This window comes from Lithobates pipiens, unplaced genomic scaffold (genome assembly GCF_037356315.1).
Source record: "Lithobates pipiens isolate NorthernLeopardFrog02 unplaced genomic scaffold, aLitPip1_a1.2 Scaffold_18, whole genome shotgun sequence".
NCBI lineage: Eukaryota > Metazoa > Chordata > Amphibia > Anura > Ranidae > Lithobates > Lithobates pipiens.
This window is the reverse complement of record NW_027507758.1, coordinates 483803688-483828142: the sequence shown is the minus strand read 5'-3', so window position 1 is coordinate 483828142 and position 24455 is coordinate 483803688. Positions and strand designations below refer to the sequence as shown.

Genomic DNA, 24455 nt, shown 5'->3' with positions numbered 1-24455 from the left:
AGCGCCCCTGGAACCGCAAGCCTGCGAACAAGAGTGCTACCATATGAAGGCTTTCCCCCACCTGTCACACAGGTGGGGGTCGCCTTCGGGAGTTTGCAGCCCGGTGGGCCTCTCGGCTATCCGACCAATGGGTCTGAAAACTGATTTCCCCTGGCTACAAGATTGAGTTCCTCTCATGGCCACCAAACAGATTCCTCCCCTCCAGCACACCCTTACTCCCGGCTTGCCAGGAGGCCCTAATGGGGGGGGGGGTAAGGGACCTGCTAAGCCTGTGGGGTGATAGTGCCTGTTCTGGAGTCCGAAAGGTTCCAGGGGTTCTACTCCAATCTGTTTGCGGTCCAAAAAAAGGAAGGGGTACGTCCAATCTTGGACCTAAAAGCCCTCAATTGCTTTGTAAAAGTAAAGAGGTTCAGAATGGAATAAGTTCGCTCAGGGGTCGCTGCACTCCATCAAGGGGACTCCCTGGCGTCTTTGAACATCCAGAATGTGTGCCTGCACATACCCATATGCCTCAGGCATCAGAGGTTTCTGCGATTTGCAGGTGGGGAAGCCCACTAACAGTTTGTGGCTCTCCCCTTTGGCTTTTTGGCTTGGCATCAGCACCCCGAATCTTTACGAAGGTATTGGCTGCAATTTTGGCATTGTTTCGACAATGCGGGATCGTGACCGTAGGTTACCTAGACAATCTCCCCCTGAGAGCAGCTTCCGCCTCAGTATTAAAGGAGGATGTGGCAATCACCATGCATACCCTGCAGGAATTTGGGTGGCTGTTGAACCTAAAAAAGTCGGTGCTCGTACCGACTCATTGCTTGGAGTACCTAGGCTTATTGCTGGACTCCATGGAAGGGAGAGTTTTTCTCCCTTCAGTCAAGCTGCAGACTCTCAGAGCTGCGGTAAAACTATTGATGAACCGCAGGTGGTCGTAGCTGTGCTTCTGCATACGAGTCCTGGGCCTCATGGTGGCCACCTTCGAGGCGGTACCGTATGCACAGTTTCACACCAGAGTCTTGCAGAAGAAGACATATACGCTCTCTTCTGCATGTGAGCACATGTGGACAGGGGCGATTTAAAAACCTTTCGGACTCCAGAACAGGCACTATCACCCCACAGGCCAAGCATGGCTGAGCATGGCTGGGTATGGCTGAGTATTGCAGGATATGGCTGGGTATTGCAAAGCATGGCTTGGTATGGCAGGGTATTGCAGAGTATGGCAGGGTATTGCAGACTATGGCAGGGTATTGCAGACTATGGCAGAGTATTGCAGACTATTGCAGAGTATTGCAGATTATGGCAGGGTATTGCAGGGCATCACAGAGTATTGCAGAGTATGGCAGAGTATGGCAGAGTATGGCTGTGTATTGCAAGGTATTGCAGAGTATTGCAGAGTATGGCTGGGTATTTCAGAGTATTGGCAGGGTATGGTAGAGTATTGCAGAGTATTGGCAGGGTATGGCAGAGTATTTCAGGGTATGGCAGAGTATTTCAGGGTATTGGCAGGGTATGGCAGAGTATGGAGGAATGGCTGAGCATGGATCCATGGATGTGACTGCAATTGTCATAGAGGAGCGCTGTGGGCACTACAGATCCAGTCCACAGCGCTGCTGCCATCCGATCTCTCCCCTCCACTTTACAGATTGGTACACAGAGGGGAGAGAGGAACCGGTGTCATGACATGACGCCAGTGTGTTTACAAGTGATCGCTCCATCATTTGACGGAGTGATCAAGTGGTAAACGGCCGCGGTCATGGATGTTCTTGGGTGCACGCCCCAGGGTGCACGTGAGACCGGGATTCTGGGAGGGCATCACTATACACCCTCCCAGAGTTATCCAACCGCATTGTAGCTAACATTCAGCTATGGGCCGGTTGGTAAGTGGTTAAACAAAGATTTTCAAACAAAAAAGTGCACGGTCAGCTTAAAAAGTGGTTGTAAACCTGATTCATGAAATTTGACCTAAGCACATATATCTGTAGTGTTTTCTTATCTCTCTCCAAAGCACTAAGTCCAGGGTCTTTCTGCTGTTTGTGTCAAGGGAGGTTGCTATAAATAGATTACAAGCTTACATTGTCACAGCACATGTCTGAAAGTACCTATGTGGAGGGTGGATGTGTGCCTTTCCTCCAATCAGCTGTCTTGACAGTATGCCAAGAACCCACTTCCAGTGCTGAACAAAAAGGGAAAATCTCTATCAGGGTGTGTACTTTCTAAAGAATATATAACACTGAAGACAGCATATATACATTGTAGACATGTCACTGGAGAAGTGATCGAGGGGGTGTACATCTCACTTAGGTTGCTACACAGTGTGAGATGGTAAGTCCAGGATGGATCAGTTTCTCAGCAGCGATATGCTGCTGAGTTGTTATTTAATCTTGCCGGGCCTGGGTTTATATGGAATGGCAGGTAGGTTTGGTAGAGGGACCTGTCATTCCACACCCCCCCGATCCAGTTCTGGGTTTTGGATCAGGTGAGCTTTGATCCTAATTAGCCTGGGAAGGTAAAGGCTCTGCTGGGCCTGCAGGTGATTGCTCTCAGCCAGGGAATGAACAGTCTGTGTGTTGGAGGAAGCTGCAAGCACAGCCACTGCTGGAGCTAAAACCCACCCTGCGATGTCCAGGCGAAAGACGCTGTGTTTATAAGTGTCAGATAGGTGAGAAGAACCTGTTAGTAAGCGCCCATCCGGGCTAGGTTGTTTTGTTTTATTATTATTTTGTTCCTGTTATACACAAGAAGCACGGAGTTGCTGTATATTTTGTTTGTTGGACTGTTTGTACCACGAATAAACGCCAAGGTCTGCTTTATAAATTCCAAGTCTGATGTGAACTGTGTCCAAACTCACCCTACCCCGGGAAGATCCCTTACAGTTGGTGTTCGAATGCGGGCAAGTCGGTTGCTAGGGGCAACGGTGTGGACAGATTTGGCTACAACTGCTTAATGTCCTGGGTGAAAGCTGCAACTACACTCCAAGAACACTCCAGCAACATGGAGGAGATGCTGAAGCAGTTTATGCAAGTGAGTTTGCAACAACAGCAGGCTCAGACAGAGGCCAATAGACGACATGAACAGTCCATGGCGGCACAACAGCAGATGCATAAGGAAGAGTTGCAAGCTTTGCGCCAAAGCCAACAACAACTTATCGAGCACCTGATAGTAAATCGAGAGGCGCCTGTGGTTGCTAATCCACCCACAGTGATGGGAGCCGCTCCAGAGATTTTTTTTGGGAGAAGGACTGTGCAGAAAGCGCTGCAAAAGATGACTGCTGAGGACGATGTTGAGGCCTATCTAACAGTATTTGAGCGCGTGGCTGAGCGAGAGAAGTTACCAGCCGCTGAGTGGGCAGAGGTAATTGCGCCCTATTTAACAGGTGAACCTCAAAAGGCCTACTATGACCTCAGTGAGCAAGAGGTTAAGGACTATACTCGGCTAAAAGAGGAGATACTTGCCCGACTAGGAGTTACTACTGCAGTCCGTGCCCGGAGGGTACGCAACTGGAGCTACAGTCTGGACAAGTCAGCGAGGTCCCAGATGTATGACCTAATCCATTTGGCAAGAAAGTGGTTGGAGCCAGACACTTCTACTCCTGCACAAATCCTAGAGAAGGTCGTGATGGATCGCTACCTCCGAGCTCTTCCTACTGACCTGCAACGCTGGGTGGGACAAGGTGATCCTAAGAATGCAAACGAACTTGTCAACCTTGTGGAGAGGTTCCAGGCGACTGAGGACTACCTCCGTGATGTTCCTGCAGCATCTTCACCTCCCCGGAGCACCAGATCTGTGCCGTCAGCTGGTAAGAGACTTCCATCTATTGGGGGAGTGTGGAGGGGTGCTGATGGAGGGAAAAGGGCTCAAGTGGTGTCTCAGGGACAAAAGACTGGTGATGGTCCCGGGTGGCTAAGGGGCTCTGAAAAGGACTCCTTGCCAAAGAGACCAGGCCCTATCCAGTGTTGGAGATGCCATGAGGCGGGACACGTGTCTGCCCATTGCCCTCTTACCACTGAACCCATGGAGTGTGACGCTAGCCGGCGTCAGTCGCTGTTTGCGGAACCATCTTGTGTTGCAGTTCCTGGACTAGAGACTGAACCGCAAATCTGCAATATTACCATCAATGACTTTCCCGTTGAGGCGTTAATGGACTCGGGAAGCCTCGTAACCTTGGTGCATGCTAGCCTGGTGGCTGGGGACTTAGAGTCTAAAAAGCATATGAGTGTTGTGTGCATACATGGTGATACAAAAGTGTACCCTATAGTGCTGGCTAAAATCGGGACTGAACAAGGCACCATACAATATGAAGTGGGTGTGGTTAAAAACCTCATGCATAATGTAATATTGGGGCGCGATTTTCCATTATTCTGGGCTCTCTGGGAAAAAAGAAAAATCCCCAAAAGGAGTGAGGATACCTCTAAGGGGGTTGCCTTGTCCACTGGGAATGATAAAAGTATGCAGGATGAAAATGATTGTTTTCCTTTGCAGGTCCTGGCTGGGGAGGAGGAGGCCCCTCCCACTGAGCAAAATATACTAGACTTAGAGGTGTCTAGGGATAATTTTGGCGCTGCACAATTACAGGACCCCACTCTCAAAAATGCGAGAGAGCAGGTTGCTGTTATGAATGGGGTACCTCAGGAACCAGAGGCTGAAAAAAGATTTCCACATTTTTCGGTGACTAATGATCTTTTCTATAGAGTCAATAAGATTAAGGATGAGATTGTGGAACAGCTTCTGGTACCTAAGCCGTACCGGCGTCAGGTGCTTGACATGGCACATAACCATGTTCTTGGGGGACACTTGGGGACTGACAAAACGCGAGAGAGGGTTCTCCAGAGGTTTTTTTGGCCGGCGATATATGATGACATTAAAAAATACTGCGAGTCGTGCCCTACATGTCAGGTTAGTGCCCCAGTGTCACATTTTCGCAGTCCTTTGGTTTCGCTCCCTATTATAGAGGTGCCTTTTGAGCGTATCGCCATGGATTTAGTGGGTCCCGTTGTAAAGTCAGCTAGAGGACACCAGTATATTTTGGTAGTCATAGATTATGCGACCCGCTATCCTGAGGCTGTACCCTTGAGAAACACTGCATCTAAAACAATTGCACGTGAGTTGTTTTATATGTTCTCTAGGACTGGGATCCCCAAAGAAGTCCTAACTGACCAAGGTACGCCATTTATGTCAAAACTGATGAAGGAATTATGCAAACTATTTAAAGTCTCACACATCCGTACCTCTGTATACCACCCCCAGACGGACGGATTGGTGGAGAGATTTAATAAAACTTTGAAACATATGTTGAAGAAAGTGGTGGGAAAAGATGGTCGTGACTGGGATCATTTATTACCCTACCTCATGTTTGCTATTAGGGAAGTGCCCCAAGCGTCCACAGGGTTCTCACCATTCGAGTTGGTCTATGGTCGTCACCCTAGGGGTCTACTGGACATTGCAAAAGAGACATGGGAGAGTGAGTCCACCCCATACAAGAGTGTTATTGAGCATGTAGCACAAATGCAGGACCGTATAGCCACTGTAATGCCCCTGGTAAGGGAACACCTCCAGAGAGCTCAAGAGGCCCAAAGTAGAATTTACAACCGGTCCGCAAGAATCAGGACATTCAACCCAGGCGATAGGGTTCTTATACTAGTCCCCACTGTTGAGAGTAAATTCTTAGCGAAGTGGCAAGGTCCTTATGAAATTGTTGAAAAGATCAGTGAGGTGAACTACAAGGTGCACCAACCAGGTAGAAGGAAGCCTTTCCAAGTTTATCACATAAACTTGATCAAGCCCTGGAAAGACAGGGAATCCTTGGTGGCGACAAATACTGTTAATAATTTGTCACCACCAATCCCTCCAGTCAAGGTAGGTGATGCTCTATCAGTGTCACAGAAACAGGAGGCTCTGGAATTTTTACAGAAAAACAAAAACAAGTTCTCTGACCTCCCAGGGCGTACCCACCTCATTCATCATCACATTGAAACTGAGCCTAGAAGCAGAGTAAACCTTAAGCCCTATAGGATACCGGAGGCACGTAGGAAAGCCGTATCTGCCGAGGTAAAACGTATGCTTGATCTGGGGGTAATTGAGGTGTCACAAAGTGAATGGTCCAGCCCGATTGTGCTAATCCCAAAGCCCAATGGAACTTGGAGGTTCTGTAACGATTTCAGAAAGTTGAATGAGATCTCCAAGTTCGATGCTTATCCTATGCCCAGGGTAGATGAGTTGATTGAGAAGTTGGGTAACGCCAGGTACATAACCACCCTCGATCTCACAAAGGGCTACTGGCAGATTCCACTTTCTGGTGAGGCTAAAGAGAAAACTGCATTCTCCACCCCTGATGGGCTGTTCCAGTATGTAGTGATGCCATTCGGGTTACATGGGGCGCCTGCAACTTTCCAGAGGTTGATGGACTTGATTCTGCGACCACATCGTGATTACTCAGCCGCCTACCTCGATGATGTGGTCATTTTTAGCCCTGATTGGGAAAGTCACCTCTGTAAGGTACAGGCCGTGTTGGATGCCATAAGTGATGCAGGGTTGACCATAAATGCAGAGAAGTGTGCTCTAGCCCTAGAAGAGGCCAAATATCTGGGCTACATTGTTGGGAGAGGATTGGTTAGGCCACAGCTAAATAAAATTGAGGCAATACAGAATTGGCCTAGACCCCTGACAAGGAAACAGGTTAGAGCTTTCCTGGGTATTACGGGTTATTACCGTAGATTTGTGCCGAACTTTGCCTCAGTTGCTGCTCCACTAACTGACTTGACAAAGGGCGGAAAGACAGCAATGGTCACGTGGACCCCAGAGGCCGAGAAGGCTTTCCAAAGCCTTAAGTCTGCCTTGTGCCAACCACCTGTGTTAGTCACCCCCGATTTCAGGCGAGAATTTCTGGTCCAGACAGATGCCTCTAACACAGGCTTAGGTGCAGTACTCTCACAAGTAGTGAATGGTGAGGAGCATCCGGTGACGTACTTGAGTAGAAAACTAACCCCGGCCGAGAAAAATTATGCCATTGTGGAGCGAGAATGTTTGGCAGTGAAGTGGGCCCTAGAATCTTTAAAGTATTACTTGCTAGGCAGGAAATTCAAGTTGGTGACAGACCATGCCCCCCTAACATGGATGAAGTTAAACAAGGAGAGAAATGCAAGAGTGATTAGATGGTTTCTGTCCCTACAAAACTTTAATTTCACTGTGGAACACAGGCCAGGGAAATTACAGGCAAATGCTGATGCATTGTCGAGGGTAAGTTGTCTGTGGGGACAAAAGGCTCAGCCCTCCGGTCTGAAAAAGAGGGGGGGGATATGTAGACATGTCACTGGAGAAGGGATCGAGGGGGTGTACATCTCACTTAGGTTGCTACACAGTGTGAGATGGTAAGTCCAGGATGGATCAGTTTCTCAGCAGCGATATGCTGCTGAGTTGTTATTTAATCTTGCCGGGCCTGGGTTTATATGGAATGGCAGGTAGGTTTGGTAGAGGGACCTGTCATTCCACACCCCCCCGATCCAGTTCTGGGTTTTGGATCAGGTGAGCTTTGATCCTAATTAGCCTGGGAAGGTAAAGGCTCTGCTGGGCCTGCAGGTGATTGCTCTCAGCCAGGGAATGAACAGTCTGTGTGTTGGAGGAAGCTGCAAGCACAGCCACTGCTGGAGCTAAAACCCACCCTGCGATGTCCAGGCGAAAGACGCTGTGTTTATAAGTGTCAGATAGGTGAGAAGAACCTGTTAGTAAGCGCCCAGCCAGGCTAGGTTGTTTTGTTTTATTATTATTTTGTTCCTGTTATACACAAGAAGCACGGAGTTGCTGTATATTTTGTTTGTTGGACTGTTTGTACCACGAATAAACGCCAAGGTCTGCTTTATAAATTCCAAGTCTGATGTGAACTGTGTCCAAACTCACCCTACCCCGGGAAGATCCCTTACAACATGTAAAACTTATGTGGGGAGATCATCCCTGTGTATTATCTGAGGCTGTTCTCTTCACTAGGTATATGTGAGGGTTTACTTCCACTTTAAGTCTCACTACTTTGACTTAGGAGACAGTCACTAAAGTGGACATGTCTGGCATCCAAACTGTTTACCACAAGCACAATCCTACAAATCCTCACTATGGTTTGTCTACAAAATTAAATATTTTGTCTGTTTCTGGCATCTCCTGGTGTAATTCTTAAAAAATAGAGTTCATTGTTAGCTGCAGAAGATTTATTTTCTGTTTAAAGCGGCTCTCCACCCTAAAGGGGAAGTTCCTTCCGTTAATCTGATCCCTCACCCCCTCCGGTGCCACAATCGGCACCTTTCAGGGGGGAGAGGGACAGACCGCCGCAGACCCCCGCAGATGCCCTGCCCCCCCCCCCCCGTTGTGTTCTGGGAAACACAGTTTCCAGCACACAGCGGGGAACAGAAGAGATGCGCAGCGTGACTCGTGCATGCGCAGTAGGGAACCGGGCAGTGAAGCCGCAACGCTTCACTTCCCGATTCCCTGACAGAGGATGGCGGCGGGGGCAGCAGAGAGACGAGCGATTGCTCGTCATCTGCCGCCGACATCGCTTGACCCTGGGACAGGTAAGTGTCAATTTATTAAAAGTCAGCAGCTGCAATATTAGTAGCTGCTGGCTTTTAATATTTTTTTTTAGGTGCAGAACCGCTTTAAAGAAACACCTTGCTGTTTAAAGTGAAGAACTCTTAAAAAATAGACACACAACATCTTTTAAAATAATGAAACTACCATTTGCATTATTTCTGCCTCTTTGTAGCTTTATTAGCAAACATTTTAGTAATTTCACAACCTTAACTTTCTGATTTCTAGAGATTAGACCATGTTCTTCTCATCCTTGTTTGAATGGAGGGATATGTGAAGATCATGAGGATACATACAGCTGCCTGTGTCCTTTAGGATTCACTGGAGCACATTGTGAAACTGGTAAGTATACAGCAATCCAGCGCCCAGCTGATAACCATAGTGATTACCATTCATTCTGATTTCAGAGGATTTCAGAGATCAGAGGTCTTGTATCACACCAGGATTAGCAAGAAGAAGTCAATTCAATGACAAGGGATAAGAGAAAAGCATAACAAAAAGCTATTGTACTACCAGTAATTGTAAATTTCTTCAGTAATATACTGCAGTAAGATTGCAATGGTATACCAATGTAATGTTATAAATCGTTTTCTTTCTCATTCATTAGGGGTCACAGGGTTAACATGAGAGTTATACTAGTATCTACAAGAGATTGAATACTTACAAGTTGTTAATCATCCAGATATATCCCCTCTTATGCCGCGTACACACAATTGGACTTCGGATCGGAGCGAAGGTCCGCCAGACTTTCCGAAGGGCGGACCTGCCCACACACGACCGGACTTTTCCGGCGGACAAATCCGCTGGACTATGGCAGAAGTCCGCCGGACTTTTGAAATGAACGGACTTGCCCACACATGGAGTAAAGTCTGTTCATTTTGAACGTGGCTCCAGGTAGTCAGAACTAGCGAGGGAAGGGAATGTCGTCGCCTCCATCGGCGAGATTGACACCTCACAAGCCCCGTCACCTGGTCTGGATTTAAAGGGGAAGCCCTATGCTGAAAAAACGTCGTGGGGTCCCCCCAAAAGCCATAGCAGACCCTTATCCGAGCACGCAGCCCGGCCGGTCAGGAAAGGGAGTGGGGACGACCGAGTGCCCCCCCCTCGAGCCATACCAGGCCTGTGGCCCCCCCACCCCAAAGCACCTTGTCCCCATGTTGATGAGGACAAGGGCCTCTTCCCGACAACTCTGGCCATTGGTTGTCGGGGTCTGCGGGCGGGGGCTTATCAGAATTCAGGAGCCCCCTTTAATAAGGGGGACCCCAGATTCTGGCCCTCTACCCTATGTGAATGAGTATGGGGTACGATGTACCCCTACCCATTCACCTGGGGGAAAAAAGTGTACAGGAAAAAAAACACAACACAGGTTTTTAAAATACTTTATTAGACAGCTCCGGGATCTTTTTCTGTCTTCGGGGGTCTTCTCACCGGACTCCTCCACTATCTTCTGCTCTTTTACTAGCGCAGGAGCCGCTTTCTCCTTCATCACTGCCGCCGTCCGGGGGTCTTCTTCCGACTTCAGGGGTCTTGTCCCGCTCTTCGGGGGTCTTGTCCCGCTCTTTGGTTCTTCTTGCCGGGCCTCCGCTTTCTTATTCCAGCTCTTTTACTAGCGTTGGCCCGGCCTTCTGTCGCTGTAGCCGCCACCGCCTTCCAGGATGCTGGGACTGTGACATCATAGGGGGCGGGGTCACCATGTAACATCACCCAGTGACCCGCCCCTTGTCCCTATATAAGTCGCCGCAAAACGTGTCCCTGCCATTGCGACCAGAGAGAGAAGAAGAAGCAGAAGGCAGCAGCGACGACAGCGACAGAAGACCGGGCCAATGCTAGTAAAAGAGCCGGAAGGTGAAAGCAGAGGCTCGGCAAGAATAACCGAAGAGCGGGACAAGACCCCCGAAGTCAGAAGAAGACCCCCGGACGGCAGCAGCAATGAAGGAGAAAGCCGGGCTCCTCCGCTAGTAAAAGAGCTAGTAAAAGAGCAGAAGTCTAAGGGTCAACACACCCTTAGAAAAACTACCTTGCATTGTGGTAGAAAACTTATAGGAAGACAGTACTAACATGCCCATACTGAGAAGGTGGTACAACCAATAAATGCAATACTGCTAGAAGACAGGGTTGGTAAAATGACTCCCTATAGCAAGGGATACCATTCCCTAGACCCAGAGCAGTAGTACCTTGAAGTCAGTGCATACTGGTTAGTTTTTCCAGTAATTGTAGAGTAGAAAAGTAGACACCTAGGGTATCTTAAAGAGAAAAAAGAGAGAGAGGGGAAAAAAAGGGGGGGAGGGGATAGGGGTACGGAGGAAGCTCCAAGGAGTCAAGCTCCCAGGGGAAACAGCTTCAAGTTAAGAATAGATTAAATATTTTACCCTGGCGGTTGCACGGTCATGCAATGCTCTACTCAAGAGGTTTCTTTTGGTGGTACTTTCTTCTATAAAACATATCCAATAATTTTTTTATTTATTTATAAGTTTTGGCCAAAATGTATTCTGCTACATGTCTTTGGTAAAAATAATTCCCAAAAAGTGTATATTGACGTTCGCGTGAAAGTTATAGTGTCTACAAACTATAGTATATAGACTGAATTATTTTTTGTTATTATACTACTAATGGCGGCGATCAGCGACTTATAGAGGGACTGCGATAGTGTGATGGGAAATCTGACTCTAACTGACGCTGGGGAGAGACTGATTAACTGCCACTGACATCTTCAGTGACACTATTACAGCGATCAATGCTAAAAATATACACTGTCACTGTACTAATGACACTGGCTGGAAAGGGGTTAACATCTAGGGCAATCAAGGGATTAAATATGTGCCTAACAATGATTAGTGTGTATACTGTGTGGTGTTTTACTAAGCAATGTGCTGGTTTTTGCTCCATGCTTTTGCAGGGAGAAAATAAACTTGCACATCGCTGCTGTATGAAGAGAGCCCTGTGTTGTTTACTAACACAGAGCTCTCTTCTGTCAATTGCTGAACTGATCAGCGGAGGCCGGCCATATAAATATTTCTGCTGCGAATGGCAGCACAGTCTTCCGGGTCCGCATGCGCATGCATGAGTGGCCCAGAAGAAAGCTGTGATGTACAGGTACGTGATTGTGCCTGTATGAGCAGACCTGCTGCAGTAAATTTACTGCAGCAGGTCAGCAAAGGGTTAAGAATGCCTTTCATTTTAAGAAAACAGTGTACTATTTCACTGTATTTATGTGTAGTCCACCTCTCTATGAACAAGCCCTAATTGGATGAAATGTGCTAGAGGAGCGGTCATAGGACAGAGACTTTTACTGCCATGTCTTTGGATAGTTTTCACAATAAACATGGATGTTTGTGATATCTTGGGTGCATTGCCGTTCTTTCTGTTTCTGTTTTTTAGCCCATATCTCAATACCTTTATTGTTTGCCCTGACATAAGTTAGGAAATGTGTCTGCAACTGAGGGGAAAAATGTTTGCATTTATTTGTGCAACTGCTAGAGCCTCCACCTAGGTCCCTTCTGACTATCAATATTTTTGTTCTTAGAAATTAGACCTTGTTCCTCATCCCCTTGTTTAAATGAAGCAACGTGTGTGGAGTCAGGAATTACATACACTTGTTCTTGCCCTCCTTGGTTCACGGGAGCCCACTGTGAGAATGGTAAGCATCTGAAACTAAAAGTGATATTTGGTTTCTGTTAGTAAGCAGAGTTTTGTATCCATTTGCTTATTATCTTTAATATCTGTTTCTAGAGATCAGACCCTGCTCATCAACTCCATGTGAGAATGGGGCAACATGTGAAGATCTGGGTGATACGTACAGCTGTCTATGTACTAGAGGGTTTACAGGGATGAACTGTGAAACAGGTCAGAAGATTTGAAATAAAATATGATATAGTACTATTGGTTGGAATATGTGGTAGGTGGTTAGCTCTTATGTCTCATTTCCACTGAGCGGAATGGTTTGGTTCGGTACAGTTTGGAATGGTTAGAATGGTCCGGCCTATTCAGGTGATCGTTTCCACTGCAAGTCAGACCACCAGGGGCCATATAGGGTTTAGAAAAAATGCTTTTGACATGAGCATTGGCGTTTTTTCTGTCCGCCAATCAGTGGAATGTATTGTGTGATGCCAGTAGCTCCGCCCTAACAGTACCGTACCATTTTCTATGGCCCCACATCTGTAGCAGGATCCTGAATGGTACGGTATACTTCGGTTGTATGGGCCGATTTCATAATAGAAACACTCAAAATAGAGTACCGTACCGGACCAAACCGATTCACTCAGTGGAAACGAGGCATTAGTGAACTACACTCTTCTCACTATGATGATATTAAAGAAATCCTATTATAAGAAAAATATGTTAGCTTCACTATGACCTGGAACAAGCATAGGAAAAAGGAATTCTTACTTGCAGAAGTCCATTTGCTAGATGTTTGTTCTGAGTCTGCAACTCAGAAGTAAAGGAGCCACACACAGCCAGGCAAAATGCAATTCCAGAAGGAAGCCAGTAGGGATGAGCCGAACACCCCCCCCCGGTTTGGTTCGCACCAGAACCTTCGAACGGACCAAAAATTTGTATGAACTTTAGAACCCTATTAAAGTCTATGGGACTCGAACATTCAAAATCAAAAGTGCTAATTTTAAAGGCTAATATGCAAGATATGGAACAGACAATACCAGCAATAAGGGGTATCCTCAGGTGTATACTGTGCTGGAGGCACACAACACCCACTTTAACTCCTGCAGCTACCTGTATTAGAGAACACCAATATAAAAGGGTAGATACAGGTGTATACTGTGCTGGAGGCACACAACACCCACTTTAACTCCTGCAGATGCCTGAGAAAAGAACACTGTCCCTGCCTATCTTGCATTTTTCCCTGCGCGCCGGAACACACTACACAAGGCCGCAGTATTAAACCCAAAACCAAAAATATAATATATTGTAGCTTACTAATCATTAAATGTGGTGGCAGCATTTGTTTTCTTTTCTTAGTTTTTTTGCCTCTGTTTGCACCTGGTGATCTGGCCAGTAACATACCTCCTGTATTAATGAAAACAAAAACAAGACATACCTGTGCTCAAATCCAAATAGCTTGTACATTCATATGATCAATCAGGTTGTAAAAGGGGTGTGACCACATATTACATAGTTGCATAGTAGGTGAGGTTGAAAGAAGTCCAACCTATGTGTGTGATTATATGTCAGTATTACATTGTATAAGTAACATCCTCCAGACCCTTTATTAGCTTTGGTGTCCTTCGTTGTACTCACGCTATTTCCAGTACATCCTTCCTGAGGACTAGTGCCCAAGACTGGTCAGCATACTCTAGGTGCGGCCGGACTGGAGTCTTGTAGAGCAGGAGAATTATCGTTTTATCTCTGGAGTTTATCCCCTTTTTAAATCATGCCAATATTCTGTTTGCTTTGTTAGCAGCAGCTTGGCATTGTATGCCATTGCCGAACCTATCATTTACTAGGACCCCCAGGTCCTTTTCCATCCTAGATTCCCCCTGAGTTTCTCCCCCCAGTGTATAGATTGCATTCATAATTTTGCCACCCAAATGCATTATTTTAAATTTTTATGCATTAAACCGCATTTGCCATGTAGTTGCCCACCCCATTAATTTGTTCAAATCTTTTTGCAAGGTTTCCACATCATGCGGAGAAGTTTTGCTCTGCTTACTAGCTTAGTATCATCTGCAAATACAGAGATTGAACTATTTACCCCATCCTCCAGCTTGTTTATGAACAAATGAAATAGGATTGGTCCCAGCACAGAACCCTGGGGGACCCCACTACCCAACCCTGACCATTCCGTGTACTCCCCATTTATCACCACCCTCTTAACTCGCCTTTGTAGCCAGTTTTCAACCCATGTACTCACCCTATGGTTCATGCCAATGGACCTTATTTTGTACAGTAAACGTTTATGGGGAACTGTGTCAAATGCTTTTGCAAAATCCAGATACACCACGTCTACGGGTCTTCCTTTATCTATATGGCAACTCACCTCCTCATAGAAGCTTAATGGATTTGTTTGGCAAGAACGATTTTTTATGAATCCATGCTGATTACTGCTAATGATACCATTCTCATTAATAAAATCATGTATATAGTCCCTTATCGTCCCCTCCAAGAGCTTGCATACTATTGATGTTTGGCTAACTGGTCCGGAATTCCCAGGAATGTATTTTGGGCCCTTTTTAAATATTGGTGCTACATTGGCCTTTCTCCAATCAGCTGGTACCATTGTAGTCAGTAGACTGTCAGTAAAAATAAGAAACAATGGTCTGGAAATTACTTGACTGAGTTCCCTAAATACCCTCGGGTGCAGATCATCTGGTCCTGGTGATTTATTAATGTTGTTTCCCAAGTCTAATTTGAATTCTGTCCTAAGTTAACCATGGAGGTGCTTCTTGTGATCTGTCATGAGGATAAACACTGCAGTTTTGGTTAGTGAAGCCCCCCGATTCCCACATGAAGACTGAGGAGAAGAATAAATTCAATACCTTCACCATCTCTCCATCCTTTGTAACAAGATGACCTTCCTCATTCTTTATAGGGCCAATATGGTTTGTCTTCCCTTTTTTACTGTTTACATACTTAAAGATTTTTTGGGGATTTTATTTGCTTTCCTCCACTATTTGTCTTTCGTGTTGTATCTTAGCCGCCCTAAGTGCACCCTTACATTTCTTGTTGCATTCTTTATAAAATCCGAATGCTGACGATGATCCTTCAGCCTTGTATTTTTTGAAGGCCTTCTCCTTTGCTTTTATATGCATTTTTACATTGGCGTTAAGCCATCCAGGACTTTTGTTCATGCTTTTTTAATTGTTTTACCCAATGGAATGCATTGGCTAATGTCCTTATTTAATATGCTCTTAAAGCAAACCCATCTCTCCTCTGTGTTCTTTGTTCCTAAGATTTTATCCCAGTTTATGCCTTCTAGCAAGGTTCGTAGTTTAGGGAAGTTGTCTCTTTTGAAATTCAGTGTCTTTGTATTCCCCTTATGTTTCCTATTTGTCTGATTTATACTGAAGCCAATTGACCTGTGATCGCTGTTACCTAAATTGCCCCGTATTTCCACATCCGTGATCAGGTCTGTATTGTTGGTAATCAGTAGATCCAGTAACGCTTTATTTATAGTTGATGCGTCTACCATCTGACCCTTGAAATTGTCCTGCAATACATTTAGGAACTGGTAAGCCTTAGACAAATGTGTGGTTCCCTCCACCCAGTCTATGTCTGGATAATTAAAATCCCCCATTATGATTATTATTTTTATTATTATACATGCTTTATATAGCGCCGACAGTTTAAGTAGCGCTTTGAAATATAGGGGGAAGACAGAACAATTACAGTACAATTCAATACAGGGGAGTTTCAGAGAGGCCTGCTCGTTAGAGCTTACAATCTAGGAGGAAGGCTCAGGTTATACAAAAGGGTAATTGCTGTGGGGGATGCGCTAATGGAGAAAATAGGGCAGTTGTTAGATGGAAGCAGGATAGGCTTCTCTGAAGAGAAAAGTTTTCAGGGATTGCCTAAAAGTGGATACATTTGGAGAAAGTCTGACAGATTGGGGTAGGGAATTCCAGAGGATGGGTGAGGCTTGGGAGAAGTCCTGGAGGCGGATATGGGAGGAGGTGATGAGGGAGCTAGAGAGCAGGAGGTCTTGGGAGGAACGAAGAGGGAGATTAGGTTGGTATTTTGAGACTAGGCTAGTGATGTAGCTGGGGGCAGAGTTGTGTATGGATTTGTAACTTATTGTTAGTATTTTGAATTTAATTAGTTGGGCGAGTGGCAGCCAGTGGAGGGATTGGCAGAGAGGGGTAGCAGACACTGTGCAGTTTGTAAGGTGGATGAATCTGGCTGCAGCATTCATGATGGACTGAAGGAGGGATAGTCTATTTAAAGGTAAGCCAATGAGGAGGGAGTTGCAGTAGTCAAGGCGAGAGATGACCAGGGAGTGAATCAGGAGCTTTGTGGTTTCATTGGTTAGAAAGGGATGTAGTTTAGAGATGTTGCGCAGGTTGAGGCGACAAGCTTTGGAAAGTGATTGGATGTGGGGCTGAAAGGAGATTTCGGAGTCCAGGATAACACCTAGCATGCTGACATGTGGGGATGGGTGGATGGTTGTGCCATTGCTCTTGACAGATAAGTCAGGGGAAGAGGCACGTGGGGGAGGAAATATTATAAGCTCGGCTTTGGACAAGTTGAGTTTGAGAAAGTTGTGTGACATCCATACAGATATGTCTATTAGTATGTGATATAATAACACTTCCCATCCTTGCTGCTAATCCAAATTGCGATAGGAGATCCATCTCCCCCTCCTCCCTCAGGTCAGGTTTGTATATTAACACTACAAATTCTAGATCAACCCTCTGCACACTGCTATACACCCTTTCCAGCAAACTATGCAATGAAAAACAGGGATTTTTTAGTTCACACATATTGCAATACATGTTTAAACTGCCCAACTGTGTCAAAGTAATCCCTCTCTTTGGCCAGTCCTAGTGGAAATTTGCTGGAAAAGGTGTATAGCAATGTTCAGAGGGTTCATACAGAACTTGTCCCTGTCAGGGCTGGGCTCAGCCCTTCCTTCTCTGAGCTGGTCGCTCAGCTGTCGGCTAATTGCCAGCTCCTATCTCTCCACAGGTGCTCAGCTGTTGATGATTTCCTGCTCGTCAGTCCTACCTACTTAAGCCGCCCAGAGGATCATTGCCTTCACCTTAGTCAACATTACAGAGATGCTCTCCTTCATTCCTGTTAAAAGACTTGCTTGGCTGACATCCCTTCTGGCTCCAGATCCTGCTTGCTGTTTTACTACGCTCATCTCTGGCTCCCTGATATTTTTCTTGTCTGACTATCCGTTCCAGTTTCTGAACTCAGGCTATGTTTTGACTACATTTGTTCTAATTACTTTTATTATTAAACAAATGCCATTTAACTGTACTTCTGTCTCAGTCTGATTTCATGGTTTCTGACAGTCCTGTATTAATGAGACTCAACCCTGGAGGAATGAGAACAGGAGGCACAACAGACAGCAGAATTGTCAGTTTGGGGAGGAGGGTAGTGTTTCATGTATTAGCAGATTTTTCACCAACAAATTGAATTCAAACTCCAGCTCACACTTTATAATCAGTTATTTGTTTTGTGTTAAAGGTTTTGCATGAATAAATAAAAGCTGGTCATTTTAATCACCCTTGCTACTGTTAAGTGGTTTGTCTCATCCATACATTCTTCTGGCGAGCTTGAATTTGTGAAAAACAGACTTGCTGGCTGGATCACCAGATGAAAAGAGAAAAAAGAAAGCCTAAAAAAGGAAACAAATGCAGCCATCACATCTAAGAATCTGTTAACTGCAATATAATGTTTGCTTTTGGGTTTAATACTGCTTTAAGATATACTCTTAAGATAAACCACCAGCTATTCTAAGGGCTAATTAGACAAACTTAGGAAAAACTGTGAACTTGTTGACCTCATATATATATTTGGTATTAATCAGACTGTTATCGACTGAAGTGTTTAACTTTTCTTCTACTCACCCTCAGAACTAAAGCCGTGCTCTTCTTCACCATGTCTAAATGGTGGCCTCTGTAAGGACGTAGGCTCTAGTTACAGCTGTCGGTGCCTGCTGGGATTCACTGGACAGCGGTGTGAGACCGGTGAGATGTTCGAATTTGCATTTGCTTTTATCCATACTATATTTTCATACGTCTAGATCAGGGATCCTCAAACTACGGCCCTCCAGCTGTTGCGAAACTACACATCCCATGAGGCATTGTACAACTCTGACATTCACAGACATGACTAGGCATGATGGGAATTGTAGTTCCTGAACAACTGGAGGGCCGTAGTTTGAAGACCCATGGTCTAGATACTGTAGAGGAAGTGACCTTCTGGTATAAAATTGACATTGATATCTCTTAGATTTCTCTTATGAGAAGAACTTTATTAAAATGGAAAAACAATGCTGTTTTAATATGTAGAACTCTTCCACTCGGTCATGATGAAGGTACTCCTGTAACACAGATTAAGAGAAGTACATATTACATCTTGAGAGCTTAGACTTTTCCTGTTTTTTGGTGCGCTTATCTATAACACATTGATGAGGAGTAGGCACACACAGCTCTCCTGTTTTCTTTTTTCCTATTGTAATTTATTGTAACTTTCTGTATCTTTCCAGAAAGATTTCCTTTTTTTCTGAAATTGCATTGCAGTTATGTTATGTGGCCAGTATATGTACAAATATTATTTAATTGGGTCCGGCGATCATACGCAAATATGCAGCCTCATGGAAATAAGTCTTCCTCTGTGGGACTGCATAAATGCGCAGATGTGTTTGAGGTGACAGTGTGCTGCACAACGCACGTCCAGCACAGAGGCTGAGCTCTCACCAAGAGTTCTGGGTACTACTAGATGCTAGAGGAGAAATATGTAAACATAAAAAAGTATTTATTAAAAAGACAAAACAAAAAAAAATAACAATAGAGGGTAATATCAAGGTTTGATCGAGGTCAGTGTTAGAGTCAAAATTAGGTTCACAGGTCATGATGAGGTAGGGGTCAGAGGTCAGGGTCAGTGTATTTTAGGTAAGATAATAAAACAAAAGGCTCCCTATTGTTTCTGTGCTCTACTGCAAGTGCAAACAAATAACATACACATATGTGGTATTGCTGCGATCGTCAGGAGCAGGAAATTTTCTTTGGTAGTAGGTTATGGTTATACCGATAAATATACTGCTAAATTTAAAACATTTTATTTTTCTACTGTTTTATGCCTGTTTACTTTTGATAATAAAAAAAAATCAGAAGATATCTATTACCATTTACCACCAAATGAAAGCCCAATTTGTCTTGAAAAAAAAAAAAACAAGGTATAATTCACATAATTCAAGTATTTGCAATATGTACAGTTTTACTAACACTTCAGAGTTGCAAAACTTTGTCCTGGCATTAAGATTTGTTCTACCCCCTGTTGTGAAGGGGTTAAAGGCATGTTGGAAAAAAAATGTAAGCATAGTTCCTGTACTGTTGCTTTTCGAGGGGAAGGGGGTGTTACCTATAATGTAGTGTGCATACCAGTAATATGCTGCATGCATCTGACCACATAGTATAGTTGCATTTCCTATGTAAATTGGTTACTTTTTTTCATTTTAGAGTTGAAACCATGCTCTTCGTCACCATGTCTAAATGGAGGGACGTGTGAGGATACTGTTGATACGTACCGGTGTGTGTGTCATCAAAGGTTTACGGGGCAACACTGTGAAGCAGGTCAGAATGGGAGGAATATTTTATTATTTAGGCTGGTCACGACCCACAAATATTATACTTAGGTTGCTCAGTGGGCAGAGTGTCATTATTTTTATAGGGGGCCAGTTGGGCCAAGTTCACAAGTAGCCTCTGAGGTGAGGGAAGAAAGTGGAGAAAAGACTGTTACATAGTGCCAGCTTCTCTTCACAGGAACAAATACCGTTGGATCAGATTGACCTACTCAGTAAACTGTATGGCTTGAGGTACACCCAATTACATAGGCTCTGCAGACTGTCATCACATCTTTGTTGGTTTCCTTGACCCAAGAATGATAGGTGGTGATAGGGCTACTTGAGTCAGTTGTATCACTTTTGTACCCAGATTCCCCACAAAAATAATGGAATCTGATAAGTTGTGGGCAACATATGCACTTATAGATATGATATGAAAATAACCTGATCTAGGTGTTTCTGGCCATAGTAGGCAACAGACTAATGTCTTTCGGCACCATGAGACCCCTCTAGCTGGTTAAACATAAGGGTAATGACTAGTGGTATAGATTTGAAATAATTATGTGATCACTATTCTTTTTACTGAGGTAAACTCGTACTAAAGCCCCATACACACTATCAGATTTTCTGCTGATTTTTTCCTTCAGATTTACCAAAACCATATAATATAAGGTCAAACCTTAGGTGTTTCAATTTGTATGCAATCAGGCAGGCCCTTCCACTACATGGTTTTGGTAAAGCTGAGGACAAAAATCAGCAGAAAATCTGATAGTGGGTATGGGGCTTAAGAGTGTTTGTCCTATCCTCCCTTTTTCCTGCTCCATAATCATGCATCTTCAACGTGACAGGTAGCTAAAATACAAGTCTATTGGCAGTCCATTGCCTCCACATATATCTATGGCCAGCTTTAGTGTGTACCAGATTTCCCCATATCAATAACTACAGTTAAATAATTCATATAATGTTCAATTAGTGAATTATTTACCTGAATTTATTTAAACCTTGATGTTGCTGTCAGTTCATTTATTTGTGCTTAAAACAAAAGATTTACTGTAGTTTACCATAACATGTAACATGTACATTTTTAAACATATAAAACTCATGCATACCCTTTGCTATAGGAAATTAACAGAAAATGGCAAAAGTTAATAGTGGTGTTCTATCAAGCAGGTTGAATTTCAACTATCATACAAAATATTTTGTAAAGCTGGTCTGATTTTGATTATGAAAATTTACCAACAACTGCCTATTTACCTGAACAGTCCATTGTAAATATATACAGTTGGTAGACCATCATACTGCAGCTACTGGTACATTTTGGGGACCAGACTATGTTTAAAATGATCCTCTCAGGTCCACAGCGAAGAGGAATTAAAAAATGTCAACCACCCAAGTCAATGTATACCTTGCATAAGTAATAATAAGTAATACTTACCCGAGCCCCATCGCGATACAGTGATGTGCATGAGCACTGCGGCTCTCCCTCCTCTTTAGCTAACACAGCAGCAGGAGCCTTTGGTTCCTGCTGCTGTCAGTCACAGCCAGTGAGCCAATGAGAAGAGAGCTGGGGGCAGGGCCGAGCCATGCTCTGTGTGTGAATAGACAATGTCTATTCACAAGAGCACACCTCAAAAGTGAGCATGCTTGAGTGCCCCATAGCAATAGGCTTGCTATTGAGGGCACGGGGGGGGGGGGGGGCAGGACCACCAGCAGGGGGCCCAAAAAGATATCTGGGCTGCCCTGTGCAGAACCATTACCCTGGTCAGGAAGAGGGTAAAATCTTCTAGGCCTGAATCGGTTAAAAACAGAGTTTGTTACATGCATTTGCAAGTGTATGTGGAAGCAACACTGCCTCTCCAAGGCACCTCTGTAAAGTGTGGACCCCAACTCTAGTCTAACAGAGCTTCTACCTTGGGACACAGTGGTGGCCCGTGCATTGTGGGTGCACGGGCACCGCCCCCCCCCCCCCGACACCTCCGTCACCCTCCCTATTTATGTGCCCAGCCCCTTTCAGGACGCTGGACGCATGAAATACTATGGTGGGGATAGGCAGGGGGTGTGTATTTTGAAGCACGTGATCAGAGCCAGAGCCTCTAATAGGCTTCAAAATAGGGTGGGCTCAGGGAGCAGAGCACAGCGTCCCGATCCCCACCCTGTTCTGTGACATAGCAAATACATTTTTGCTATTTTCACATTAACGTTCTTCGCTGCCAATCAGGAGGCAGGTCAGTGAGACCTGTCTCCCGATTGGCCAAAGCATTAGGCGATCCAATTGGATGCCTAACGCTTTGGCGGAAGAGGAGACACAGTGGAGGAAGCCTGAGGACTGGAGCTGAGTGGACACAGGAGTCGTCGCCTCCTGCCACCGCCTCCAGCAGAGCGGCCCACCCGTGGGGAGTTGGTTAAAGTGTCAGCCAGGGGACACGCCTGGCTGCATATGATGGGCACAGTGGCTGTATTTTGATGGGCACAGTGGCTGCAATTGATGGCACAGTGGCTGCACATGATGGGCACAGTGGCTTTATTTGGTGGGCACAGTGGCTGCATATGATGGGCACAGGGGCTGCATTTGATGGCAAAGTGGCTGTATTTGGTGGGCACAGTGGCTGCATATGATGGGCACAGTGACTGCATATGAAGGCACAGTGACTGCATTTGATGGGCATGGTGGCTGCATTTGATGGGCACGGTGGCTGCATTTGATGGGCACAATGGCTGCATTTGATGGGCACAGTGGCTGCAATTTATGGCACAGTGACTGCATTTGATGTGCAACGTGGCTGCATTTGATGGGCAATGAGGCTGAATTTGATAGGCACAGTGAGGCTGCAATTGATGGTGCAATTAATGTTTTTTTTAAGTAATTTTCAAAAAATTTCAGTTTGTTTGCACTCCCCACCCCCGAAATTTTGAGCATCAGCCACCACTGGTGGTACATGTATAACAATTAATACATTGGGGGTTGTTATGCTTTGGATATAGCCCATTTCTGATTAAAGGTGCAGGAAACCCACAAAAAGCCCTGCCCAGCTCAAATGACAGCTGTTTTTTGCTGACTAGCAGGTAAGTGTGCTTGGACACGTTTTATATTGTTCTCTGTTGAGGGGGGTAGAATCAAACATCAACAGTAAACAAGATATTTTATATGGTAATTTAACAGCCATTGTGAAATTCTATGTGGTTTGTTTATTTTATATTTGTCTCCAGTATTTATTAGATTCTCTCATTCCATTCCAAGTTAGTCATGTTCATAGTTAAGAAAAATAATGCTTACAATATTATAGGGTTTTTCCAGCTTTATATTACTTTTACCTTGTATGTGCCTTGTGGCAGCTTGTGACAAATCCATTGGTTTACCTGTCTGGGTTCCTGCTGTTGTTTTTTTAATATAAACTAGACAGAAACCTTTATTCATATCAAGTGTTTTAATTGGAGCCAATGTTCTTTAGCCTGTGTCATATCCAAGGGCAAGGAATACAGACTTGGATGATATTTGTTTAGTTAAGCAATGTGACTAATGTCTTCTACTGATACATGTTACATTCTTTATGAAATGAAAAGATGTGTCAGACTGATCTTTTTTTGACTATCTAGGATGCATGGCATTCTACTATGCCATACTACACTATATACGTGTTTGTATAAAATTGTGGCTGTATATACCTTATTTCAGTGTTTCTGGCCGGTCACATGACCTCTGGCTACTCTCCTCCCCCAATCTATGAGTTACAGTGGAAGGGGCCGAGATCCCCCTCTAACATCAGCCGGGAGGTCACAAGACTGATGTGCTATTCGCTCAGCCCCTTCTGCTGTAGCCCTTAGATTGAGGAAGGAGAGTGGCTAGAGGTCATGTGACTGCCTAGAAACTAACTGAAATAAGGTATTTACAGGCACAATTTTATACAAACATGTATACAGTGTAGTATGGCTTAGCAGAACAGAGGGGCTGGTAGTAATCTTTATTTAACTTTACTGCCAGCTACTAATAGCGGCAGGAGGGGAGGGGGGCAGAAAAGATTGTCTCAGATACAAAGGAGCTAACAGGCAGGGAGGGAGGGGGAGACAGGAGAGCAACAGGTGACAGAGGCACGTAACCTGACCACGGTATCATGAATCAGCAGCCATGATTACTGTGGTCAGCACACTAAGGGGGGCACAGGAACAGGCATGATCAACCAGTTTTTTACAACTCAGAAAGGGACAAATTAAACAGCACAAACACTGTGCTTTTTTTTTTTTATCATTATTTAAATTTTTTTTCATACAAAAAGTCTAAAACATAATATGCATATATATGCACCCTACTCCCCCCCCCCCCCCTCCTATAGCCCTACTACCTCATCATATTTCTTTGTTAATTTAAACAATTGCCATTGTTCCCATTTCTTTCGGAATTTCTTTTTCCCACTCTCCTCGTCCTCTTCCCATCCCTCCATTCTACACATATCCTCTACTTTTCCTATCCATTCCCTCAATTTTGGGGCTTCCACCTGTCTCCAATTTTTTGGTATCAAGCTCTTTGTTACGTTTATTAAATTTCCTATGAGGCCTTCTTTATACTTTTGAGTTGGGGTGTCTGTACCATGAAAGAGACATGTCCATGGGTTTTCTAGTACCTGAGTTCCTGTTATTGTTTTTATTAAAGTTAGTA

General features: G+C 44.7%; 1 protein-coding gene across 9 annotated transcripts in view; it reads left to right on the top strand.

Moving 5' to 3' along the window:
- SNED1 (sushi, nidogen and EGF like domains 1) overlaps window positions 1-24455 on the top strand; it is a 287199-nt gene that overhangs the window by 118527 nt on the left and 144217 nt on the right. For 7 of the 9 annotated variants that reach the window (XM_077488457.1, XM_077488453.1, XM_077488455.1 and 4 more), the window contains 5 exons: window positions 8788-8901; window positions 12083-12196; window positions 12289-12402; window positions 18093-18206; window positions 19701-19814. In XM_077488457.1, the coding sequence (XP_077344583.1) occupies window positions 8788-8901; window positions 12083-12196; window positions 12289-12402; window positions 18093-18206; window positions 19701-19814 (570 nt within the window). The remainder of the gene's footprint in view (window positions 1-8787; window positions 8902-12082; window positions 12197-12288; window positions 12403-18092; window positions 18207-19700; window positions 19815-24455) is intronic. The other 2 variants (XM_077488456.1, XM_077488458.1) reach the window with 2 other exon arrangements.